The sequence below is a fragment of the Dermacentor albipictus genome, unplaced genomic scaffold (assembly GCF_038994185.2).
Source record: "Dermacentor albipictus isolate Rhodes 1998 colony unplaced genomic scaffold, USDA_Dalb.pri_finalv2 scaffold_18, whole genome shotgun sequence".
Classification (NCBI taxonomy): domain Eukaryota; kingdom Metazoa; phylum Arthropoda; class Arachnida; order Ixodida; family Ixodidae; genus Dermacentor; species Dermacentor albipictus.
The window spans coordinates 4,712,225-4,738,950 of NW_027225572.1; the positions used below are offsets into that span (position 1 = coordinate 4,712,225).

General features: G+C 46.6%; 2 protein-coding genes across 11 annotated transcripts in view; one reads left to right on the forward strand and one right to left on the reverse strand.

Annotated features, from left to right (window-relative positions):
* Positions 1 to 8,968, forward strand: part of DopEcR (G-protein coupled receptor DopEcR) — a 258,527-nt gene extending 249,559 nt beyond the window's left edge. For all 7 annotated transcript variants that reach the window (XM_070529160.1, XM_065440591.1, XM_065440594.1 and 4 more), the window contains one exon: positions 8,161 to 8,968. In XM_070529160.1, the coding sequence (XP_070385261.1) occupies positions 8,161 to 8,743 (583 nt within the window). In that variant the 3' untranslated portion in view covers positions 8,744 to 8,968. The remainder of the gene's footprint in view (positions 1 to 8,160) is intronic.
* Positions 1 to 26,726, reverse strand: part of LOC135908744 (uncharacterized) — a 153,470-nt gene that overhangs the window by 4,049 nt on the left and 122,695 nt on the right. For 3 of the 4 annotated variants that reach the window (XR_010566404.2, XR_011509687.1, XM_070529162.1), the window contains exons 2-4: positions 2,044 to 2,121; positions 1,114 to 1,227; positions 200 to 277 (exon numbers count right to left, since the gene is read on the reverse strand). Coding sequence is in view for 1 of the 4 variants with exons in the window: in XM_070529162.1 (XP_070385263.1) it covers positions 200 to 277; positions 1,114 to 1,227; positions 2,044 to 2,121 (270 nt within the window). In the remaining 3 variants the exon portion in view is untranslated. Of the gene's footprint in view, positions 1 to 198; positions 278 to 1,113; positions 1,228 to 2,043; positions 2,122 to 26,726 lie in introns of those variants that run through there. The other variant, XR_011509688.1, reaches the window with a different exon arrangement.

The following is a 26,726-nucleotide window of genomic DNA, read 5'->3' on the forward strand; positions in this document are numbered from 1 at the left end:
TTAATCTTACTTCTTTTGTGGTGCTCCTGATAATGTTTCAGAAAGAAATAATTACTTCCACGCATGCTGCACACAAATGAAGTCACAGTGCCATTATGTACAGTTCTCGTATGTTGTGCAAACAAACTGAACGTGGTACGAAAAAACCACACTTCGAGCAGACATGCTGCCCCACTAAACCAGCTGAAATATTTCTCACTATCTGCGCCGACGTCCGAAGTTTCAGCTTGGTCGACAACTCGCTCGCTGGCAGAAGGCGTGTTACTCGGCTGTGGATCTGAGTTGTTGAAAAAACAAACAGATCTTTAGGAGCTGCGGTCTGGTCAAATCGGTATCGTCACTGCTAGGTACTGTACTACCTTCGGCACTAATTCCGTTCTGAACATAAATAAACATGCTTTTTAGATAGAATATTATGTTTAGACAAAACATGATATTGAGGATGTTTTAGATCAAGTATATTTGCTGCGCCGTTTGAAGCCATTTCTTTTTATTTAAGATACGTCTGAATACATTAGTGAGATCGATTTGGTCTGCCAGAGCACCTGTATCGAGAGAACATCTTGATGGGATCTTGATGGGCTAGTAGGTAGCTGTTCATTGTACCTATTAAAAGGTACCATAAAAATAGACACAACATGAGAAAAGACAAACGGACAGCGCATCATATTATCAAGGAGGTATGCCCAAGATGGCTTAAGGCTGCATTGTACTTCTGCCAACACGCCTAAATCTGTACAGAAAATTTTGTGCTGTTCTTGCTGTTGGCGATGCGAGCAAAAAAAAAAAAACTTTGAAAAAGGAAGTAAATTAATCGACTGTAATTTGATACAATTTTCATGGGTAATAGAGCGTCTGTGATAAAATGAGCTAGCATTTGAATACCGAATTAGTCCATCGATGTAGCTATACAAATTTCAAGTAAAATGCACCAAATGTTACGCTTATAAAATGAATTGAGCTCCAATCTGCCGTTTGGCAGTGTCTACAAGCAATTATCAGCAAAAATGGTTGTTGCATCGGATAATTCCGTAAGTATGACTGGCTTGCGTAGTTTGAGTTCAAGGGGTGGCTAAGCCTAGACATCTTAAAGGAAGCTGCTAGATTTTCGACCTTTAGATCGGCGAGCTGCTTCAAGCCCATCCGTGAGACGGGCTGCATCACTTGCGGTTGGAGACGGCGTCCGCACGTTTGAAATATCGCATACCGGATGATCCTCCTCCCCATCTGCAGAGCAAGAACAAATCAGACTGATTTATTACTTTCTGAGATGTTAAGCTCCGTGAAGTACCGTAGCATGTAAAACTAATTCTAATGCTTTTTGATTTGAATGCGGCATTGAAAGCAGTTTCACTATGGCCACGTGTCATAACTTTCTCTGGGCTAAGACTAATTTTACGGGAAATATATGGGCAGAGGTGTAGCATTTACTCAATTGCAACAAATGTTTTTTTTTGCTTGAAAATTGTTGTTTCTTGAAGCCATCCCCTGCGTTAAATACGAATAACAGAAAAATTCAGATTTCGCGGGACCGCAAGAATTCTGGGAATTATGGTGGTGGGAACAGGGTTCGCTCTCCAATAGGTATGATTATACTGTGCGGGAAACTGTGGGGCGGCATACGCTAAAACTGCGCGTGAATGTCGATTTCAAGAACAGCGCGACACACCCAATGGCGGCCCGTGATGTACGATCACCTGCTTCCGAAGCGAGCGCTTAACAGCATAGCGCGGGCTTCCGATTATCCTACGCCTGATAAAGCAGTTTGCTGACGGCAGCAACGAGATTCCGTTGAAGTAGAAATTGCACGCTGTTACTTGCTGTTGCTCCCGTTTTCTGCAGGGCGTACTCTCTTCGCGGAAGCAAAAGAAACAATAAAAGCGGCCGAAAGCTCTTGCCATACTTTGCCAGGAATGCGCGCCGCTTTTTACTCACGTATTCGCTACCATCGTGTCCATATTCGCGGTGCACCACGGTTGAGTGCCGCACAATCGTTGTCACGCTAAATTCGAGTAAATATGTGCAAGTACATAAAATGATTACCAATATTTGCGGCCCAGAACTCTTGCAACGATTCTTCTGTTTGCGTGCTGCATGTTGGCAAGGGCTGCTGGCTTGGGACTGCACAAGAATACGTTGCAACAGGCGCATCAACACTGATAAGTAATCCAGAAGTGCGAAAACCAGAGAATGAAATAGGACCGAACAGGAGGTATGAATAAGTCTAAGAAAAGGTTTTTTCTTGTGCGAAAGCATCAAATGTTCCAATGAGCGAAAACACCTAGAATCTGTAGCAGCAAAACCGCACGCAAATTCCAATTGACAGCAATGCTACGTGACGAGCGCGCCTCGGTGCAGCAAAGCGGGCGAAACATCCTTGGTGGCCCACGCTGCTTCATCGGTTACTCGTCGTCGCAGGTCGTTGGTGGCATGCGGCGTTGGCACCGTAAGCTGCTGCTGCTTGCTGGGTCCGGCAGCACACACCGCTATGGTATGTGCTGCCTGCACGTACCTGCAGAAATAACCTACTCGAATTGAATTGCAAAAGTCCCTAAAATACCCCGCAGCAAAACTCGAAAACACTACTCGCAGCGCGAAACCAGAAGGACGACTCAGCGGCGTTCAATTGAACATTATTGCTTTCGCATTCACAACTCATAAGAAGTGCTTAGTAGTCCTCGGGTTTATTTTGCGTTCCCACTCTCCCATGGCGCGATTTTAGCAGTGCGACGCACTAAAGCCCAGAAAGAAAAGGTAGCAGCGTTCGTGTTTGTCCTTTTGCTGAACCTTGATACTTTTCGCCCTTTCGTACGTCGCCCTGCTAAAACCACGCCATGACCGTATACCTACTCGCCTACATCGCTATTCTTATCCAGTCTTCCATGTAACCGACATGCAAGTCACCTCATTTGCGTCTGCTGCGTACCAACCACATATTCAATGTTGTCATTGGCCTCAGTCGCTAGTAATGGACTGCGTCGTTTTTAAAGCTAACGGCCCTCGTCATGCGTCAGCAGTGGTATACCATGGGCTTTGAAATAAATTAGGGTGGTTAGCGTTAGCGACTAAATGAACGGCTTTTTTTTCTTTTCAGAATTCGTAGCCTCTCTGACAGAGCAGAGAGCTAACGTTATAACGCTTAAGAACACATTTAGTGTATGCATCTCTATTATTCGAAACCACACGTACCGCTATTTCGTTTTTAACTCAAAGCGCCTGCCTAGCTCGGGTCACATAAGCCTAGAAGCCGTATATAACAAAACGCAGACAAATTAAATAAAGGCACTTACCCATACGAGCATGGTGAACCGGGCTATGCCCGCAGTATGCACACCAGGATACTTGGTACGGCGCTGCCGGCTCGTGAGAACCATCAGTATAGAGCGGAAATAACCGTCGCACTCACAGCTGTCTTCAAAGTTGCAGCGTCCCCGCAAGACGCCTTTTACATCGCAAGACGAAAACATATTCCTCTAGAAAAGCGCCCCCCCCCCTTTAACAGAAGCGGCACCTGCAGTACGTTGAACGTGAGACCGAAACCTTAGCAACAGCGTTGCGGCCAGTTCAAGCCGCGTGCACTGGGTCGCGTTCGATGGTTTGCCCTTCAACGTGTGGCACGTCAAACTAAACGCTATGGCTTTTTGAGCAGCAGGCACACCCTTTCACTTCGGATCTACGGCGGCAGCCACCGGCAACGCTGCGCTAAATTATGGGGTTTTACGTGCCAAAACCACTTTCTGATTATGAGGCACGCCGTAGTGGAGGACTCCGGAAATTTCGACCACCTGGGGTTCTTTAACGTGCACCTAAATCTAAGTACACGGGTGTTTTCGCATTTCGCCCCTATCGAAATGCGGCCGCCCTGGCCGGGATTCGATCCCGCGACCTCGTGCTCAGCAGCCCAACATCATAGCCACTGAGCAACCACGGCGGGTAGCAACGCTGCGCTGACACAGCAATTGGAGACGCGTGAAAACGCTCGGTCACCATCCCTAATATTGCTGACGAAGGCGCATTATCGGCGCCTATGTACTAAGAACGCGACGAAAAGTGTACGTAATTTTCTTCAGTCCTGGCTAACCGCCCAGCAGCAGTCAAGATTTTCCTAGTCAATCATATACAACATCCTTCCCTCAAGCAAATGCTGTAACGGTTTAAGCGAGGACAAAGAATAAGTTTAAGTACCCCATTCCAAATAAGAGCAGCCAAAATATCTTCCAATGATATATTTTAGTATCCTACGTTTTTGAGGGCAACTAATACCGTTAACGTTTGTTACCTTCTGCCATAATTGAACCGTAATATAACAAAAACTGTAGATAATACATTCTTATTCTTGTAAGATGTAGCTGCTGCTAATCACGGCTTCTGATACAAAGGACTGAAATGTTCGCTCCAATCCAGTGGAGCCGCGCCAAGAAATGCGCCGCATGGTCCTCGGCCGTCTATATTTGGGACAGGATCTACTGGCCGCATATTAACGTGCCGCATTCTTATCACCTTTCATATGCGGATCTTCACTGCTCTTTGTGCCGTATATGACTTTTTCACGCATAACCCTTCTTGCGAGGCCGCATATATGCCTCTAAACATGCGGCACGCCAATGAATACCACTTATATCCAGGAGGTTAACCAGGACATGACTAAGAGTGTAGGCTAGTCCAGTGCTTTCCTGTTTAGGACGTCATTTAGCTCACCTGCTGCTATGACAAGGTTGTGCACTTGAGCATTTTCTGCGAGGTTTTCTTTTGCTCGCTCCATTTCACCCTCTCCACAATTGCTTTTGAGCACCCAGCCAGGTTTGAGTCGCCGGTCATAATTACCCTTCCACTCGTCCTGCTTCCCTTTGTCCTTTTCCGCGTGATTCGGACTCCACAAGGGGCATTGTCATCTGGGCTCCTGCTTTTTCCGCGGGGCGGCCTCTAGGTAGGTGCCGCTCTTTCCAGCTAACCCTTCATCACGATTCATGCATTCCACGTACTTCGCTGCACTCCCTCGCCTATCGCTTCGGGGGTCTTCGCTCCATTTTGTCACGCACATACTCGTTCACAATGGCGGCCCTGTTCAGCTTTTCCTCGGCTGCTTCAAGTCTCTTTTCAACTACCTTCCGTGCATCACGCTCCCTGTTTAGCTCATTTTTGAGCTCTTGCACCTGTTGGAGAAGCTCTTCCTGGAAAGCCTCCATTTTCTGCAGCCTAGTATCGACATCACATTGTGCGCCGGTTGATTCGATGCCCTCTCCATTCTCATCCGTCTCATCTGCCTTGAGGGACCCCCGGCGCGCTGCTTGCTTTGCCGTCTTTCTCGCCATGTATTGCACGGCTTTTTGCAAATACTATAATACTATAATAATGCTATTACTGATGCAAATACTATAATACTATATGAATGCAGAGCGTGCGCCTATTAGCAAAAACCGATACGCACAGGATCCAAATCCTCAAAATGTCGCAAAGCAACTCTCACCACTGTTTCAAAAGCAGTCAATGCCGCGGAGACCGAAGGTATGGCACGCTCTCGCACGCGCTCAACCACGATGCCAGGCTCTCACTTTCCTACCAAAACACGCACAGTACAACCACTAATAGCTATTTGTCTTGCCACTTCCAAGCTACCATTTAAAGACTGGAAATACTCAGCGTCCAACCCGGCTTCACGCGTTGGAGCCCGTGGCACGAAAGGACGCTCTAACCATCCTGCAAAACTAAAAGTACACGAAGCACACCCGCGCACCCGAAATACGAGAGACAAAAAAAGGAAAGAAAAAGAAAACCACCCAATTACTATTTAAAGGCAAAAAAATCAGCAAATCAAAAACAGAAGCAAGCTCAAAGCATGCACAAAAAGTTATGATTTCGTCGCCGCCACGGGGCCCCGAAAAGCACGTCCATTCGCCATAATTTCTAAACAAACCGTTAACGTTGCAACTAGAGCCATCTGACGCAGATCGCCTAACCGCGGAGGCTCGCGTTTCTCTACAGGTCACGTTGGCGCCTCGGCCAGGGTGAAGTGACGTCAGACCGCGGCAGAGGAGGAATGCGTGGGCCTTCATAGTCTAGGCTGCAGCTATTCAGGCAGGCGTTAGGCAGGCTGCAGCTAGGCTGCAACCTGCCTCTAACGCGACGTCACAAAACCTCAAAAATGTATCGTGTGAAAGCGTCGCGTACGCGTTAAAGATGCGTTAATATGCCGAACAAAGGTGAATTTTTTTCTGGATAGCCGCAGGCTGCCCCGCTCCTAAAGGAATGAAAGATGGCTGCCGCCGGTCGCTCCAGCACTGGCTAATCGCCCCTGCCGGAGAGCGTGGGTTTATTTGCGTGTAATAAAACTGTTTCCGTGACCGTGTAACGTTTTCGAGAACTTTCGGCACCTTTACGTCCTCGTTCTACCAACTCTTCTTTGCGGATGATCTGTTTTAGCGTCATTCTTAAGCTTCTGTTGCATGCCGCCGCGATTGTCGACGAGCCACCGCAAGCGAAGTAAGAGAAAGCGGACCAATCGCAGACGCCGGCACCGCCCTCTTCATCCGGTTATCGATATTCAGTGCAGTGGCTCGGCCCCATCGAATCCCTCTCCACTTGAGCATGCTCCACTACTCTTGTGAGCCAATTAGGCAAGACAAGCCGCTCAATACAGGCAATGTTATTCGTTTTTCAAGCAAGCAAAAGTGACCTCCTATGAACGAGGAGAGCGTTTGATTGGTCCCTTCAGACAACCCTGTGGGTGACCGCCCGGTGCTTACTTCGGCGGTTACGCAAATTTGACGTCAGGATATTGTAATCAAAACATATTGGAATAGTTCTACGTTATACGGCCCATTTTTTACATTATATGACCCCAGCTATCCCTGGGCGCCGACTTTCCCGTTGCTCTCGTGCACCATCGATGCTCCTCATCACATGGCCGGGTAGGGTGCTGCCAAGCAGCATTTACCTTGCATCGCGCCCACGTCTAGCCTGTGCCACTGTTCGAGGATTTCACGTGCAACCTTCCTAGCGCTGTCATTACTTCGCCTTCCGAACGACGATGCCATACTGTTTTACAAACGATGACGAGGTTATTCGTATTTCTGTAACTTCCTTTTTTTTGTAAAAGCGCCGTTGTAACTCAGGCAGTTGTAAGTAAGAGTGCCAGTGGCAACATAAATCGCACAGAGACACCCATTGACCAAAGCAGATTCCTGGCCCCGTGTGGCGTTCCACTTGCACTGACTGCCCGCTGCAAAGCGTCTGCCTACAGGTGGTCCCAGGAGGCAAATGGTAAAGAAAGAACAAAGATCCGCCTCTCGTCAGCCTACGATGCGTATAGATTTGTATGCACAAAGCTATTGCGACAGGGTGTCCTGCTGGCCTGAGCCAGCGTGTAAAATTTTCTTCCGCACTACACACGACGCATCCAATTGCACGAAGCAAATCGCAGCATGTTTTGTCCAACTGCATATAATACAGGCAGAGGAATAAACGTTCGAAATGCATATTACATTCCGGAATAAAATTTCAATTCGAAATTTCTATAGCGTTCTAGGAATTTTTCAATCAAACTACATCGACCTGTCTATATATTGCGCAATAATTCTTCTGTATGAAAGAGGTAGCCGGAGAAATGCAACCATGCGATTGTGTGGCCCGTGAATGCTGTTGAAAAGGGCAACGGCGTTTGAAGCAAACCGACATCGCCGCTAGAAAGGGTTACGATTGCTGCTCGTTTGTAGCTTTGATCGAACAGTGGTCGCGGCGCACAACTCGTATTTACGTATTTCGCGGGCATTCTTTATGACACAGCAGAAGTTATAGCATAATAAAGGGTTACTGAATCGGAAATTGTCGCGAAAGCTGTAAACTTTGCAAGCTTTTGGAAAACGTTATATGTGTCGAATTGATTAAATATGTAGACTAATTAGGCAATGAGAATACAAAACAAAATTGATCCATAGAGTTGCAAATGCTGCTTTCATTATGGTCCACAGCTCAGCTAGCTGGTTCTATTCAACGCTATGCAAGCAACGCTTCATATTCGCTGACAATCAAGGTGCTGGGATTTTCTCTGCTCAGCACATGCATTCCGTTGACAGCCTCTGCGCGCTGCTTTGACGTGCCACAATTGTTTTTCGAGCTGTTCAAAGTGCTTATTGTTGAAAGATGCTTGTTTCGATTTCCCAGGTACGACGCCATCCAGACGCGGACACGGTGCCAGTGCTGGATGCTGTTCACGTGGATGACGTCCATGTTCATGTACTGCCCGCCGCTGTTCGGCTTCTCTAGCGGACACTTCTACCGGGATGCGTACATCTGCATGCTGGACCTTTCCAGCATCCTTCCGTACACGCTCACACTGGCGCTGCTGGTCCTGCTGCCCAGCGTGCTCACCGTCGTGTACACCTACTACTTCATCTTCAACACGATGCGCAAAATGCGCCGGTGCCTCAGCAAGGAGGAAAAAGAGTACGCCACCGCCATTGGCGAGCACCTGTCAAATCCCGACCACGTCATGTCCTTCGTCATCATTGTGCTCTTTTGGGTCTCGTGGATGCCGTGGATAGGCCTGCAGGTCTACGAAAAACTTGGTGGCGTCAAACTCAGGTTTCACGCGTTACATTTCGGCCTTCTCTGGCTGGGCGTCCTGGACTGCTTGTGGAAGCCGCTCATCTACGTGGCCATGAGCCCGAAATTCCGGCTCGGCGTGCAGCTGCTGTTCGTGTCCGTGTGCTGCCGCCACAAGGCGCCGCAGCAACTCGTGGTCTAGGGGGCGCGGAGCACTGGTTTGCATCTGCGCGTCTTCTTGGGTGTCACCTTTCGTGCTATTGGAGTACTTCGCAAAATGCGGTAGAAAAAGATGACTCAACATCTGCCGCTCACTCGGCGTTAGCTCTTGTTAGCACATCTGTTTCATTCCGCCCCGGAAAGGTTGCTGCTACAGGTACTTAGAGGAAGATTAAACTGTGTCTCACCAGTCAGTCACATTCTCCAACTTTTGAGAAATAATTGCGTATTGCGCCCTTTGGCCCATCTGGAAGATCAAGGAATGCCTACATATTTGCACTCATGATTTCTTCTAACGCTGCCACTTCAGAAGTGTCGAGAAGCACCGTAGAAGCTTGAGGCAAAAGTGTAAGTTTCTAGGCTGATCTGAATGATGGTTCGAGCTGCTCTGTAGTATTTGAAAACACCCCGCTGAAGAAAAACAAGGCTTGAGGGGAGACAAAAAGGGCGGTATTTATTATCGGAGACAATTTGTTAAGTGATTCACGAGACATTGCTGGCCAGATATAGACTCCAAATTTGGGGGCTTACCTATAGGCGATGGTCCTTGCTGCGCCTGCTGGTGGCAAAGCGAGGCTCTATTCGCGATGTGCCGCTGCCTGCCGAAACGTGCGTGCATTGCCCACGCGCCGTTGGGGAGGATTCCCGCGTTCATTGTCACCAGGCGACGTGCGCATCTCCGTCGGTACCAGGCTTTCTTTTTCGACACACCCTAAGCGGCTGGCTTTAGTAATAATGAGCAGAAGAGCGCATCGGTGTCTGGCAAACAGGTCGCTCACATATTGCTACATTGCCGAACGATAAATGAAGGTTCATTCAGAAAGTGCCAACAAAGCATAACGCGACAGTAAAGACTGAGCATAGCCTAGACTAGAAACCGTGCGTTCCTCCTCGCAACGCATCCAGCATCGTGACATTGACTTCCGGAAGATTCGCCTACTGGACGCCGTCGTTTGTCATACATTAACGGTCGTCGCATGGGTGAAACCTCGCTTCTAAAGCACTACACGTACAGACGAAGCTGATTCGCTTTCTCTGGCGCACTGATCGAGCGCCAGAGAACGGGCCTAATATCACCTTTATCACTACTGGGGCCGCATAACGTAAAACTATTCCAATATGTTTTTCTTCCAATCTCCTCACGTCAAATTTGCGTAACCGCTGACGCAAGCATCGGGCGGTCACCCGCAGGGTTGTTTGAACCGACCAATCAAACGCTCCCCTTGTTCATAGGAGGTCACTTTTGTTTGCTTGAAGAACGAATAACATTGCCTGCAGTGAGCGGCTTGTCTTATCTAATTGGCTCACAAGATGCGAGGAGCATGCTCAAGTGGAGAGGGATTCAATGGGGCTGAGCCACTGCACTGAATATCGATAACCAAATGAAGAGGGTGGGGCTGGCGCCTGCGATTGGTCCACTTTCTCTTACTTAGCTTGCGGTGGCTCGTCGACTATCGCGGCGGCATGCAACGTAAGCTTAAGAATGACACTAAAACAGATCCTCAGCAAAGAATAGTTGGCAGAACGAGGTCGTAAACGTGCCGAAATTTCTGGAAAAGGTTACACGGCCACGCACAATGTTTTATTACACGCAAATACACCCATGCTCTCCGGCAGGAGCGGCTTGCCCGTGCCGGAGCGATCGGCGGCAGCCATCTTTTATTCCTTTCGGAACGGGGCAGCCTGTGCCTATTCAGTAGAAAAACTAGTTTTGTTCGGAATACTAATGCGTCTTTAACGCGTACGCGTCGCTTTTAGATAGTATGTTTTTGCGGTTTTGTGACGTCGCGTGAGAGGCAGATGAAGTGGGTGCAGCCTGAAAATTTTTTACCAATAGCCGAGGGCGTATGGCAAAAAGGCGTCGAATCAGAAATAACTATTTTTGTTTTGTTCGGTCAAATTAAGCATAATCTATGTGTCCACCTCATATCAGATGGGGAGCTATCGCGGTTTTCGTGACGTTGCAGGACAGACAGGTGAAGTGAGGGTGGTCCAAAAACGTTTTTGACCAATCGCGGTAGGCTGATTGCAGAATTGGAATAGAAAAGTTTGGAATAGTTTTACGTTATAGCGCCCCTGCGCTTGTTTTCCACAATTTTGACGCGTCTGGTAAACCACTATCCGCATTGATGTTTGTGGCTGCGAAAATGGCGCCGTTTTAACCCAGTGTCACCGTAACAAGGAGCGAGTTGGTGCGTACCCTATAGCCGGACCCTTTCCACAGCCGAACGCAGTTTTCAATTGCCCAACGCATCTGTCTGCATTCGTCTGGATATTGCCAGCTTACTCGGTCAACCCGATCACAAAGCTTTTTTGGCTTGCGATTCCGAAAACATCAGAGGTTGCCTGAGTCACTGGAACCTACGTTTCTAAGAACTCACCTACACTGTCTACCATATAACACCAGGACGCCAACTGTTTGTCTCCTAGTACCCCCTGGATGACGAAACAATTTTACTCTAATTTATCGCTCTCCGCCGCATTCTTGGCCAGCCACGGCGTGATAAGCCCTTACGAGAAGTACCTGCACGCTTAGCATTTTCCTCCTCATATCCCTAGAATCTATAGCAGCTGCTGAGCGTCATCCTCTCTCGGGCGACTGCGTTCCAACTGCTGGCCACCTTAGTGTGTTCGCGTATGCCGTGCTGGCTTTTTTCTCCTCGGCTCTTTCGCCTTATCAAGTTCTGGAATAGATTAGCCCAGGTGATTTCAACAGCTATGCATGACAAACGGAGTCCGAGCAGCTGCGCAGTGGAAGTCGCTGAGTTGCTTATGCTAGGCATTATTTTACACCGCACCGCTAGTCGCCAGATTCTTGCTGACATGGTTCGCTGCTGAAAAGACATACTTTGGTCGTATTTCACGAAGGTTAAGCGTCTCATTGCGTGCTAGCCTTTAGCGAACGGCCCAACGCCTAAATGGATCAATCGTTGATGTGATTCCTATCGTCTGAACATCGCGACTGGCACACTGGCTTGCGTATAACTCCTGGCGACGAGACCACAGCACTGGTTTCTCTGTTTAGACCTGAATCGAGGCTGCCGTTCGAGACACTTCTTCCAGCCACTATGCGGTCTCCGCTTGAGCCCGCTGTTGCGACATCGGGGCGCCCCACAGTGCCGTTCTGGCCGTGCGCGTTGTCCTCGCCGCGTTTAGCGACGGTCCCCGCCACCTTTGCTCGGGTGTCGTTGCCACGCGCCTGAAGCCATAGCATTCGATAACTGCCTAGACGACGCAGAATCGGCGCTTTCAGTGGTCAATGACACGGTGCTGCTTGCACTGCGATGGCTGCATTCGTTGAGAGAAGGAAGGAAGACTCTGCAAAGTTTATTAGGAGGCGCCATCTTGACTCTGCCATAGGTACTTCATAAATTGATCGTAAATATGTTTTTGGTTTCACTTCATTTCAAACGAAGTCGTTCTGGCTGTTGTGATCACTATTAGCCTGTCATAGCAAGGCATTTCCACTACCAACTACTGAAAGGCTGCGTAACAAAGTAAATGATAAGAAAAAAATAAGAAGGCTTTATTAAAAGACACTGTTTTCTTGTTGCAGGAAAAAAGTTAGGTTGTTTTAAAGTCGTTGCTACTACGTGTAAGAACCAAAAAACTACACATTGGGCAACAATGAGGCAGCACGCATGGGGACGCGAACTATTCGGCTCCCTTCAACTCTTGACACCCACTAAATGAACTCAAGGGCAGCCTGCAGAAAGATTTGAGCTTCACTAAAACGAGGCTTTTTAGCTTTTCTACACCCACACTACTATACTGGCCCACACCAATCTCGTAACGAAGTGACTTCTTGGTCTGCCTACATGCAGTGTGGAAGACGGTCAGAACACGAACACTTGAGAATGATGACGTTCCCCTTTTGTTTGTCAAAGAAAATGGATGAGTGAGTCTGTGGATCACTAGTAGGTCACAAGAAACCAAGACAAACTCTGCAATACAGGTAACGTTTAGATTAGCGCAAATATGTTCTCAACGAATTGGAAATTCCTGCATATCGTCACCCTGTGTTTTAACATTACGTAATATTTGAGCCTATGCGAACGGCAGTGATATTTAACATGTCTGTCGACGTCATAGTTCCGATCGCTACTGTTGCATTTGTGTATGTAAAATTTTGGCATCAATCGACGGTGTTCTGCGTAAGTAACTGAGGCATTTTAAAAGTTGGAGTTGGAGCCTGGCAGGGTGCAAAGTTTTATTTTTGATAGTTGTTTTGTTTCATCAGACAGGTTTATTCGCGAAGAATACCTGCACAAAGATTATTTTTCTGTAAGCTGCGGGTGCCATTGAAAAGCATTCTTCCAAATGTGCATTTAGATATGTATTGATGGTCATGGGGTTGAACGGTGACTACGAGAAAGAAGGCACTGTCGGTACAGCTGAAAAATTGGCACTTGGTGCGGCTGGATCGGAACTTAAGTGATTCTGCAGTGGTCAGACGAAGTGTCCTGCGCTCATGGTTGGACATTCGCAAACGCTCAAACTGATTTTACTGATTAGAGCCAAGCGGTGGCAGCGCCGTCGGCTCCGTAACTAAGCAATTAGCCGGGACATACGCGTGGTCTAAGCGGCTCACGAGCCTCTGTGGTGAACGCTTCCCGCGAGAATGCGCACGACTCACGCACTCGAAAGGAGATTGAAGCGATGCACGTAATGGTCAACCAGCAGTGAACAAAACGCAAACCAAATATAGCGTATTTTTCGTTTAATGTAGACCCTTCTTATCATTAAACTCTTGGTATTCACAACATTAGAAAGTATCTGTCATTGTAGTGCGCATTATAAGCACGTTTTATTCAAAGCACAAAAGGAAGTTTGCGGTCAAGTAAGCAGCTTTCCCGCAGTCTCGTGGATTTTACGTGGTCATGCATTAACACATAAAGTTTATAAAGGCAGCCTTCTGGGCTAATCACGATCTGTGTAGATTTGTATGACCACACTAGGAATGCCTGTCGTGTACGGAAAGGGCAGAGCAAAAAAAAAATGCACCTAGTTCCAATGATGGAGGCAGATAGCGCCAATGTTGTATCAACGATGTTGCGATGAAACATGTTTAGGTTTAATTGGACGACAGGGCACAGGTGGATGCTCGCCTAAATAGTACCGAAAAATACGCACTGCTGAGCTCCAGGTCTAAACAAAATGTTATTGCGACTTAACGTTGTTTAGCAGTAAAGGTGTGGCCCCCTGAGGACCAAAGCTGTGCTCTATACTCGCGCACAGGTTTCGGTGGCAATGAAGGTACGGGCGCGTGGCTGCTGCACACGTGTTACAGCGCCTAGCAGCGTTTGACAGTGCTTTTGTTGCTCGGAACAGACGCTGAATCGACGCAGCTTCCACGTGCCACGGTTTGGCGTTTCCCCAGACGCGGACGGTAACAGCCGCAAAATAAGGAAACCAGTGCACTCAGTGGTGTGTTCTGTCTGATTAAACTGTCTCTAATAAGGTGTTTACGTTTTCTCTTCCCCAGCCTAAAATAACGTGCATTAAAACGCGGGACTCTTTTCAGAAACGCCCTCACTTCTGCGTGCTTTGCCTCCGCAGCTCACAGCCGCAGAGATTTGTCCGCGAGTATTGTATACGTTTATGTCCACTGTGGAGGGGATGCAATTCGCGAGATTTTTCCTTCATTGTCATGTTTGATTTTGCACAGTCAACGACGTGAATTATTCGAAAAAATACCCGAAAAAATATTCGGATTCTCGAATAGTGACTACTCGATGCGAGGTCCGAGTGGGAGAATATTCTATTCGTTATGTTTTGAATATTTGCACACCCGTGCTAACATGCATCACGCGGACTTTCTACTTTATAAAAATAATATGATTGTCTCCAAGAAACGTGGCTCTCACTTACATGCAGGCTGGCAGAATAAACAGATTTCTAACTGTGAAATGGTGCATCAAAATCTCCTACCGTACGTTTTCCGATGCGTTTTCGTGAAAACCATTCCTGTGGCACAAGCAGCAGTTACGGTGGAGATATACGAGCATGACAATAGCGTGAGTTCCTGCGAGAAAAAAAAGGAACACTTTTGCGTGGTCCTTCCTGTTGGGCCAATTTGAATTTTGAGAAAGAAAATGTTTTGATAAGGAAAGAAACCTAATGAATGGCTTACGAGCTGCTTGGTTCATTTGACATGCATTCGCCGCTTTTTTCCACAACATGTGCGATTAGTCAATGTATTCTTTCGCTACTACGTTGTTCTGTGTAATGAGCTAGGTAAACACGTAGTTTACTCGATTTTCTGTGTTCCACAGTCAACAAGAAATAAAGTTGCCGCACTGAATATTTAAAAAGAAACATACCAATGTGGGGCATGCGCCACCACGAAGGGAAGCCCTACATTTCGCAGCTTTCGATTGCTCTTGGAGCAATCGTCTGGGCACGAACATGGACGGGAGTTTTTAACGCACGGCGCAATTGTAAGCAACGATCACTATACAAGAAAAAAAAAACGCACTAGTTCATACATCGCCTCACAATATCACTTGCGAAAAATGCCTAACGCTGTGCTAACTATGTTTTGAGTAGGTTAGACTCCTAATTTGATTGGGCGGTCGAACACACCCCACCAGCGTTGCGCATACTAATAGGGCTCTACTCTAGCTTTTGTTGTTTACAGAAAAAGCACTGTGCTCGCCGTGTTTACGAAGTCTGGCTAGATTGCGCGGAGAAAAAAATAAGTGCCACTAATTAAGTGGTAATTACGAACTTAACGGACTCTTAGGATATCGTACAGACTGGAAGAAGGCATCTTTACGGAACGTGTCTTCTTTGCAAAGGCCAAAACTTTTAGGCACCATAGGCGTGCAGGCTAAATTTTAGATATTTCAGCATAAGGCACATTATTGATACAACATTTCACTCTATCATAGGTTTTTAGGTTAACAGAAGTAAGGAGAGGAGATATTTCGTCAATATTCATAGGTTTTGGGTACCAGTTTGTCAACCGTTCAATACCATTGAGAGAACCTCACGTCACGCTGCAAAAATGACGATCATGGAATATATAGAAGCATGCATGAAAAAAATGCAGTCAGCCCCTTATTTTCGGAGCCGTCCCTGAAAAATGTTCCATTTAACTCTGGTACATTTTTCTCATGTATGGTATTTATTACAGTAAAAGTAAAATTGTACACCCGGACTACACATGCAGTGCATGGCACTTGAATGGTGGTAAATGTATGCGCTAATAATAAGGTGAGTACATATAAACAAAGTGTGTAATATATTTGCAGTAAGATCGAGGCAATGAGAGACAATTGATCACGAACTGTTTCCTTTCGAAGTCTGTTTAGTCATACATCTCAACGATCATTGGACTAACAATTGATTGAGCGTTAACAATGCAAAGGCACTATAACGTTTCCAAACTGTTCTATTCCAATTGTCCCATCAGCACTCCACGATAGGTAAAAAAATTTTCGAAACGCCACCCACTACGCCTGTCTGTCACGCGACATCACGAAAACCGCGAAAACGCCCCACCTGATGTGATATGTGCATACTGATTATGCATGATTAGAGTGAACGAAAGAAAAATAATAATTTCTGATTCGATGCCTTTTTCACCATTAGCGAAGAATGGCGTTGTTTGACGAATTGCTATTGGTCAAAGGTTTTCGGGTTACGGCCACAAACTCACACGTCAGAGTGACGTGTACGCGTCAAAGACACATTATTATGCCGAAGAAAACTGAAAGCTTTTATGAATAGCCCGCGAATGCCCCGTTCCAAAAGAATAGAAGATGGCTGCGCGACGATCGCTGTGGCACTGGCCACTCCGAGCTGCCGGGCAGCATGCGTTTATTGGCGAATAATAAAGCATGTTGCGGGGTAGTATAAGGTTATCAAGGCCTTTCGGCACGTCTACGATATCGCTCTGCCAACTGCGCTGAGGATCCGTTTTAACAACATTTGTAACCTTCCGTTGCACGCCGCTGCGAATTTCCACCAGCCACCGCAAGCTAAGTAATGGAAGCGGACCAATCGCAGACGCTGGCATCACGCTCTTCATCCGGTTGTATATTTTCACGGCACTAGCTCGGCACATGGAAACTCTCTCCACTTGAGCGTGCTCTTCGCCTCTTCTAAGCCAATTAGATAAGAAAAAATTGTCAATGTAGGCAATGCTATTCGCATTGTAAGCAAAAGAAAGTGACATTACATAAGCGAGAAGCACGTTTGATGGAGCTTTTCAAACAAGCTGTGGGTGACCACCTGATGCTCACGGCAGTGGTTACGTAAATTTGACTTGACGAAATTGGAATAAAAGCAGATTGGAACAGTATGACGTTATATGGCCCCAGGAGTGGCTATCGAGGTGAAGCGAGTAACTGGCAATCAAGAATGGTCCAGAACAATTCCATCCGAGACAGTGCCGGACGCGTGATTGCTGTAGCGTGCAGCTTAAGAAGGCCGACAGGACGACATAATAGTGTGTCGTCTGCTTTCCGTCTTGCCCTATACTCTGCGCTACAGTGAACGAGAAGCGACTCAAAGCGAACCATGTTGACCGCTGCTAGCCACAAAGAAACCTCAGTATCGCTACTGGCCGTTCCTGTGCTAGCACCGGACGAGTTGGCCTTCCTGCTATGAAGGAGCACGAAATGTAAGAGAGGAATATAGCAACGACATCGCTGCTCACGTTGCCTCAAGCAAGTATTTGCACATTCCAATGCAAGGGACACGCGCGTCAGCGTTTACTCTCTCGCCTTCGTCTCCTCACTGTTCACTCTGTTTATACTTTCTCGAAAGTATTTCATTGACGTTGTAGCGAGAACCGAGTGGAAGTGTAGCGCAGCGGTATCAGCGCGGTTCATGACGAGGGGCGTCGTTCGCTCCTGTACCCCTGTCGGGCGGGCATGTTTAGTGCGAGCGGATGGACTAGCAGGCTGTAACTCATTTCGCTGCGTAAAAGTGTAGAGCGTCGATAGTAGTGGTTCAAAATGAATCAATACTGGATGCAGATTCGGTCTAATACGGAACCCACGTTTTTGTAATGTTGAGTGGCGCTCCTGTTCATGTGTATCAGCATGCATTATTCTTCGGCCAACGAGGGTCACGCCGTTTTCCAGGCGCTGCTGCTTGGCCCCTGTTCCGCAGCACATCGCTCGGGTGTTGCATGCGATTCCGTGTCGCCGTTGCTCGTGACAATTCACTGGGGTAATATCATATTTAAAGCATTGCCGAACTTAACAAAGATATTATGTTTTCTGTTATTGACCCATATACACTATCAGGAATTGTAAATCACCAAATGACTAAAAGCAGCGTCACTAAGTTGCCACTGTTGCATGTACCTACCCAAGGTACATAGAATATGACAAAAAAAAACAGCGTAGCATCAGTATTAGTTGGCACGGAGCATACCCCACATCTTGGGAAAGGAACTTTCTTTCACCTCGGGGCGGCTATCGTCTGCATTCAATGCAACACATCGAGTTGTGCCACAATCATCACAGCTATCACACCTGTGCGCAAATCGAGGGAAGTATACTGCATGAAGCCAAAAGCCCGTTTGAGCGAGACGTGGATATTGCTGTATGACTGGCGGACAATCTGGTTAAATTTTCGGCTGGAACAGAATGTGTGCCTTTTATTCGCCAAAGCACACACTTCTGTTTATTAGACATTTGCCCACACCTCCATACTTGTGCAGTGTGAAGCGCTCCTTAAATTTGATGATCTGCGTTCTTTCTCTCCAGGTCCAGTGATGTCATCTCAGTGGTTCGTAGTTCTCGATTACTGGAAAGTTCACACACGTGTTGCAGGCACTTGGGCGCACTCGGAGGTGCCCTTGTATACTTCATTCGAGTGACTAAGGGAGGTGCATGATCACATCGAGCCACACGGGACTGACAGACATATTTTGTGATCGGCAACTGTTTCATTTGCCAGCCGGAGCTGTGATAATATACAAGGCATTACAAAAGCATTGTAGACAATTAGGTCCAAGTAGTCCCGCAGGTTTCATTATTCCCGTCTTTTCCTAGTTCACCCTACTATGAATCATGTATATCTGAACCAAGTAGGCGATGGAAGAAGAGCTTATAAACTACTATTTAGCACATATATGTATCTCGGCGCCTCAACGCAACCAGTCAGTCTCCGGTCATGCTGCTCAGCGCGTTTTGAGCATGTCCCAAAGAGGCTCATTGGAGGCACATTGTTAGCCGACAATAGGCAGGCGCTAATAAAATGAAAAGGCAAATGCCATACGTTCAAAGCGAGGAGTGCGCTGAATGACATTATGAAATCTGGAGCACGTAGTTGCTAGGAGAATGAAGATCATGAAGGCGTGATGTGGGAGGGGGGGGGGGGGATTTCACGGACCACAGGCAATCGTCACGCGAAGAATGGCGGTTGCAACGCTGGCTTCCTATAGGCATTGCCATGGCTAACATTAGGACGTCGAAGCACGCGTTTTGTGAATTGCTTCGCGTAGGCGCACAACTCTTGCCAGTGCTTTATACAGGAGCTCGCTCGCAGCGCAAGTAATGGCGACGCTCATGCGCTTCTCGCTAGCATGCTTCTTTTGTCACTGAATGAGGCGGCCTCAACAGGTGCGCTTTGGGGCCACCGCGTGATGGGTAGCTGGTGTATGCACGTGTAGTAAGAGAGATTCGCGCACATCATACTACCCGGCCCATTTGCGTCGCTAAGAGGCTTGAAAGTCAAGGAAGGAAGGTTTTTCTTCATTTCCTCAAAGGCCATGCTGTGAGGCTAACGGGCCAGTGGTTTCAGATGAACAGTCTGAAGGAATAAACGAAAAAGCCTAGACAGGGGGAACAAAGCGTACATGGTAGGGAATGACGTTACCGTTTCGATCTTGCCCTTAGACTTAGCGCGCACTAACACTGGGTTCACCAGAACTTTTGCGTTCACATTTCTCATCTACATCATGCTGGTTGGAACAAAACGCTTCAAAACAACGGTAGCATGAAACACGAAAACTTGCGCTGTGCCTTGTCTACTTTCAGTTTGACGCTGCAGAAGGTGACGGAGACCGAGATCACTGCTCCGAGGCGGTTGGTTGAAAGACCGTTACTTGTTTCATTTCTTCAAACCGGAATGGAGCAAAATTAACAGAGCCTAAATCGTTTGTTCGTTCCCCTTATTTGGACACCACCGACTTCAACTGCCGGTGGGTAATTGCTTCCTCTCCTGCGTTTAGTCGTTGCATCGGTTGTGTGAGTGGTGCTTCACCTTGTGAGGACATTCTAGTGAACAGTTCTTTTCCCCCTAAAAAACCATAAGAGCAAGAGCTTCTTATATGCAAGTAAAACTTATGAAAGGAGCCTTTCCGGTGCGATTTTGGGCAGTGAGGGCACTATGATAATAATATGCACGCTAAATAATACGTATATTATTATTCATTTGATGCCACACTTTTGAGTTTACCTGGAGAGCTGAAGGCCTTCGTTTTATTCTTTCGGGACATGCACAATATATTCGTATGTGACATTCTAAACAAAGCTACGTGGTCACGAGGGGTGGTCAGTCTTGAACCTGGTTCCTGCTCCTTGAAGTGAGGGAGCAGGCGACAGGTCAGCGTTTCGTTAAGGCCGAGCGAGCCGCGTTTTCCAGGGTTCATATGTGAACAAGGCAGCGAGAAGGTCGCATTTCCGCTCGATCTCAGCATAGCTTTTTGCTACCTAACTCGCCGTCATCGAAAACTTGGTGTTTTAAGCATAATCCTGTGGTTCTCGTTCGCAACAGGGGCTAAAATGTTGCGAAACCTTCTTCTTGCGCAAACCGTGTGTGTGTGTGTGTGTGTGTATGTGTATGTTATCCCGGGAGAGTGTAGCAAAAAAAGAGAGCCCGGTATGAGCATAGCACCTTATGAAGGTGTATCAGTATTGCAAGTGCATAGAGTGGTGTATTTTGTGGAGTGGACATAAAGTAGGCTGGTGAAGATGATGATAATGATGATGGTGATGATGATGCTGATGATTTCCATTTTAGTAGATTGTTTTTGAATGCGTGTGGCGTGTCTGAGAAACTGTTGTGCGGGTGATATCTGTATATCCTGCACTGTGAGAGCAAGGGACATTCATGACTGTGACACTCGTTGCAGCCACAATCGTGTAGTTTTTTTTCTTGGAACTGTGTACGCCTACAATGTTCACTTCTGTGGTTGTGACACCAATAGAAAACTGTATGTACAAACGAGGTCCGAACAACGCTCTACGTACAACGGAGGTTGAGAAGAGCTATGTGATACACAACTTTACGAAAGGTAGCTGTCGAGAAAGGCAGCGTCTTTATCGGCGTTACACTCACATGTTGTCGATTTCGGGGGGCCTTGACGCCATCGAGTTCGCCCCGAAAACTTTCGTTTCAGTAACCTTGCAAAACGTAGATAAACTAAAAGCGTTCGGGAGCCCTAATGTTTCCGGGAGTGAAAGGCATACCAGAAGGTAACACGTTGTTTTGGGTAATAAAGACATTCCAAAGCTTCAAAATGTTCAACCAAAAAGCTGTCTTTCGGACTCTATCTAGTTTGTTCCAGTCATTAGTTCATATTGAGACTCACGGTGCAAGTTGTCGTTGGCATCACAGCACGACTCCCCGTAGACCAGGTTACATTCGACTGGCTTGATCGACAGAGAGTCGATGGCCAGTGATAAGACGTAGACCATGACGATGTCAGCAAAAAGGCGTTCCGCACTGTCGTCCACTTCATCTTGAGTGGCCTAACGAATTCTTCCATAGCATGGGGAAGTGTGCAATGTTTACCGCTAGCGTAAGCGTGCTTCGGTTGTTGGCATATAATGAGTTTTCCTTTGCGGAACACTGCAGCGCTTCTTTCGCTATGACCACAAGTCATAGAAGCTGTTTTTAACGCAATGCCCTGTCAGATGAAACGCCAAGTCATGTCATGCCTCTGAATTGTAACCAACCTTGCAAGGTACAAGGATCTACGAGCGGGCGGCGTGCAATATATAATCGCCCACCGTACCCTCAAAGAGCGAAATGATTTCTTTTAGTATCGGTCATATAAATGTGCCGCTACGTCCACCCTGAACGAACTAACAGGTTCAAGGAAGAAAAAGCACCTTCTCCATCCTGTTTATGAGTTCTTTCCATCAGTAGTAGCCAGCAGCGTCATCCTTGTGCTAGTAAAATGTAAGGACTGCTTTTGCCCGGCACTCCTGTTTTCTTTTGGGGCTCTTGGATGTGCTTTTGACGGCTACATCGTGTGTCTCTGGTGCTAAGGCGACTGTCACGTGGATCGCAAAAATAGAAAAAGGTTAAGCTTGGAGACACCGACTGCTGCAGGAAGCACAATTATAATGCCACGAGAGAGTAACTTAACACCCTGCATTGCAGTGTAGTGCTGCGTAACCCGCACATGAAAGAGTTTCTATGTGTCAATTTATTCTGCCCCATTTTAAAGGGCAATGATATTTCTTCTGTAACGAAGGCTCATCTCCACTTGTCGGGCATGGAATTGTGCTGCTAGTAGGATCCTCAGTCAGATCTAAATTTTGTAATCCTTTGAGGTACACAGCTCACTGCATTGTGCAACAAAGATGAAAGGATGAAAGGGCCGAGAGTAAAAGCTATATCGAGCTTGACGGGCCGTCAACCAATAGAAGAACGTTGCTTACTTTTCCGAACACGGCCAGAAACATCCGATGAGTCCGCATTGTTGAATTCCACTCGAAATTTCTGTTGTTTTTGAACAATTGAAACAGTGTTGCACTTCCGCTTACATCTGAAACATTCTCGCGACCTCAAGCGAATTGTATGAGATCTGACACATTCACCTGTATATTTCAATGCTGCAGAGAGTGCACGGCATTGTGTGTGGGTAGCGGCGGTTCCAGTCTCGGTTTTTTTTTTCACTAAGAAATAGCGTGATTGCGGCGTGACCGAAATGCTGGAGCCCTCATACGCGGCAGGTCTGTTTGGGCTCTAAACATGAAGGCAAGTTGCAACCTGCGAAGGCAGAAACTTGGTCATTAACACGTCTCTATTGATGAGTTTCGGGCTTCTGTTTCATTCAAAAAGCGTGTCTCTGAAGTTCACTGTCTTGTTTAGCAATTCAAAAGCTGAGTGAAATCATTGAGCAACATGAATAGAACAGGGTGGATTAGCTTGGGTCTATGAGGATAGCAATAGGGGCTTGTTGGTACGGCATATCTTATTTTGTTATAGCGCAAGCTTGACAAGGGCAAAAGAAGGCACATCAGACACACACAGCGCTGTGTGTGTCTGATGTGCCTTCTTTTGTCCTTGTCAAGCTTGCGCTATAACAAAATAAGATAGCTTGGGTCCACTTGCTAACCGATCACGGGTTTCCAGGATGACGTAACAAGAGGAAAATCTGGCTCCAAACTGGCACGGGAGCTATTGGTGTAGTACGCGAATTGTAGCATAATTTGTCTGATTTGTCATAACTTGTGATTTTTCTGAGGCGGAACTGCGCGTACTGTGCCTCGCCACATTTCCCCAGAGTGAAGACTTTCGCGTTAGTAAATTTAAGATGTCGTTTCCAAGGAAAGGAGTAACAATTGCTTAGCATATGTATGTCGCCAAATTAGGAATATACTTGTGCAGCAACATCCTATAAATGCGTTAATTTTGCTATCGTGATCAATATTGTTTCTGGCTATTCTGAAAACGGCAGAATTGTTGTAATTGAAGCCTGGTGAGGCCAAACAGTGGTACAGAATATCAAGATGAATCAGCTGTAGAAAAGTTGGCAGCAACAGCCTCAGGATGAAGCATAGACAAGTGGTCTTCCTCATTGACATGCTGCGAGACGCGCCATACGGTCGAAGTACGCAAACACGAGTGATGGATATCAGGGTGATGTAACAATTCCCCTGTCATTCCTTCGTCAGTAGTCAGAGCGCGCCCGCCTTATCAGCGGGCAGGGAATGGTGGCTTACGAGTCTCGATCAGCTGGCAACTATTCGATGCACGGAGGAAGTAGAGAAGTGATTAAAATGGGACGAAGGGAACCTTACAACATTTTTGCTGGCCACAATATAAGCGCTGCTAGATAGATTAACAAAAGATTGAGAATTAACTTTCACAAGTTTACGAGGCCTGGGGCGCTATAACGTAAAACTATTCCAAACTTTTTTATTCCAATTATGCAATCACCCCTCCGCGATTGGTCAAAAGCTTTATTGGACAACCCCCACTTTACCTGTCTGTCACGCGACGTCACGAAAACCGCGATAGCTCCTCATCTGATATTACGTGTACACACTGATTATGCATCATTTGAACGAACAAAAGAAAAATATGCCCAACAAAAAAGAATTTTCTTCTGAATATGCGCAGGCCGCCCCATCGGTTAGGCCCATCGGTTACGCAAATTTGACGCCAGGAGATTGGAATAAAAACATATTGGAGTAGTTTTACGTTATAGCGCCCCTGTTGTCATTACATTCCAGGAACTTTATTCCTACGATGCCTGAAAACAAAAAGAAATATCCAGCTAAATCAGAAATGCAATTCGCCGTAAATTTTGAATATGCATTTTTTCAAACTGGCGCTACGGATAAGCGCATGCTTTGCGCTGTGGCTGGCGTCAAGTCTGCGAGGCCCCAAAAGGTCATAGTTATGGGAATATTTATTTCTTCATATACATGTGCCGTACCTCACATGCTCTTTACACTGGGGCATTCATCCATTATTCTCTGTTACATGCATCCTCACATCGGCTGCTGCGGATGATGCGTTGTCGAAAGCATGTATCACTCTGTCCTGCGGCACCATGACGCCTGCAGTAAAATACTGCGTAAATATGCACCGTGTTGGGCAAAGCTTTTGTAAAAAATGCGCACCTGCCATTCGAGGAAGCTAGTTGTTTCTTAGCAAGGCAGACAAGCAGTCCAAACATAGCTAATAATAATAAGGTAACAAATATGGCAAACCCTTGTGGCATTTTGAAAATGTTTCTCCGGAATCCACTTGCATGAGTCTGTCTGTACCAAGAACCACCAGCTAGAAGTGACTGAGTGGTTTTGAGTACTGCAGGCACCCTAGCTCCGCTGGTGTTCATGTGGCTGTGGTCTGCTTGACCGTAAAGCTTAATAAAATCCTCTCTTTGTGGGACACAGTTATTGACGTCACCGTTGCGTCATAGGGCGGCACTCGACATATCCGTTGGCTGCTCGGTGAGGGAGCGTGCAAAGTTAACCAAAGTGTGAAGAACTTCTGCGTATGCTTTGAGCGTGATAGTTTTCCTGTTGTAACAGTGCGATGGTCCACAGTCTCCGATACAATGTAGTAGAACTGAAAAAGGTATACATACGTCTGACCCTAACTGCACGTCTATCTATCTTTTTCCCGACAAGCGCTCTAGTTTCGTGTCCATTATGTTCCGAACGCACCTGAAACGCAGTTAGGTATACAGTCTGTAACGTAGGAGGCCATGTTCAAAGTACTTACTATCTGCACGAAGTCGTGCCACCATGACAGACATCGCACCCACACAAGCGCCGCAGAAGTGGGGCGAGCAGAAGTGCGCGCTGGGCATGCACTTACCGTGTCACTTTCCTCATGTGTTTGGCCTATGGACAACAGCTTTCCTTCATAATTTCACAATGAGACAGCTTTTTTTTTTCTCGCGTGCGTCGCTCCCTTTTGTTTTTAGCGGGGTAGCTTACTGTCCATTTTCTACTGCTTTGTTGCCAATCTCTTTGAGTACATGGCATGTGCAGAATGTACCAGGATACACATGCTTAATGGAACTCTTGCTAACGTGATGTCAGACCCCAGAAGCAGTTAGGTGAGAGCCCTTTTTATCTTGAGTTCTGAATGGAGACTTTGTGACAGTAAGGTGGCTCATGAAAGGCCAGAAGCACTCTAGTAGCTGAATGCTGAAAACGCCTGTCGACTCAAATATGTAGAACATGCCACTTTAATCTCTTAGGTCGAGCAGGTTACCCCTGACTAGCTCTTGACATTTTTTTCTGCGGCGAACGATACGGGTTGAAAACCGAATAGGTAGACTAACATCGCTGCATGCGCAAACTGTCCACTATTTTCCGTCCATATAGGCCTACTCTTAGGTACGATGCTCATTGTTGATAAACATTTTCAAAGCGTACCTTAGTTTTATAGGTTACCTAGCAATTTTTCTATGGCCAAGTTGTAAACAAAGAGCTTAACTGTTTGCTTGAATATAACGTTGCTTATAATGGGGCATTCCTTACGTTGACGCGCGCAGAGAAACATTGGAGATTGCTATGCCTCAGAAATATATGAAGTACTAAATACTTCGAGTAGTCCCGATGTTCCAGGTCTTGTCAAATTTTTCATCAATTTACTCTCCGCCGGCAAACGCTCACACCCTGGTTAACTCAGCGGGAGGATATCGCGGTTATGTTGTTGCCTTGGTAAGATATCGCTTTATAGATTTACCACAACGGCCACGTGTATGCCAACTTTTCATCTCTACATCCTCCTAAGAATCTTGATTTTTTTTTCTTAACCTTGGTGGCATGCAGCTTGTAGAAGTCATTTCATAAATATTTCGCTGGGAATTCAGTTAAAAGGCAGCTGTTTGCTGATTTGTTCCAACATCATCGGTACACTGTGCGCAAGTCTTTCGAAGCAAGTTAACAGTGGTCCACAATTACGTGCCAGTTAAAAAATTTGGGCAAGACGGAAATAAAAAAAAATGAAGAGCCTTGCCACTATGTGAAGGTGAATGACCAGCGAAGCGGTAGCACATCAAACAGGGTTAAACAAGGGTGCATGTATTAGTAATTATCATTTGGTAATAATAGGATAACAGGTTTTGATTACTGTGAGAGACACAGATTGGGTCGGTTACCATCCTAGACAGATACTTGGCCAAACACAGTCTATACACGACCGTTATTGAGTAGTTGAGTGACTTGGATTGGCGCGGCACTTGAAACCAAACTCTTCTAACACAAATTACGTGTACCATTGGTTTTGCCACATTGAAGTCT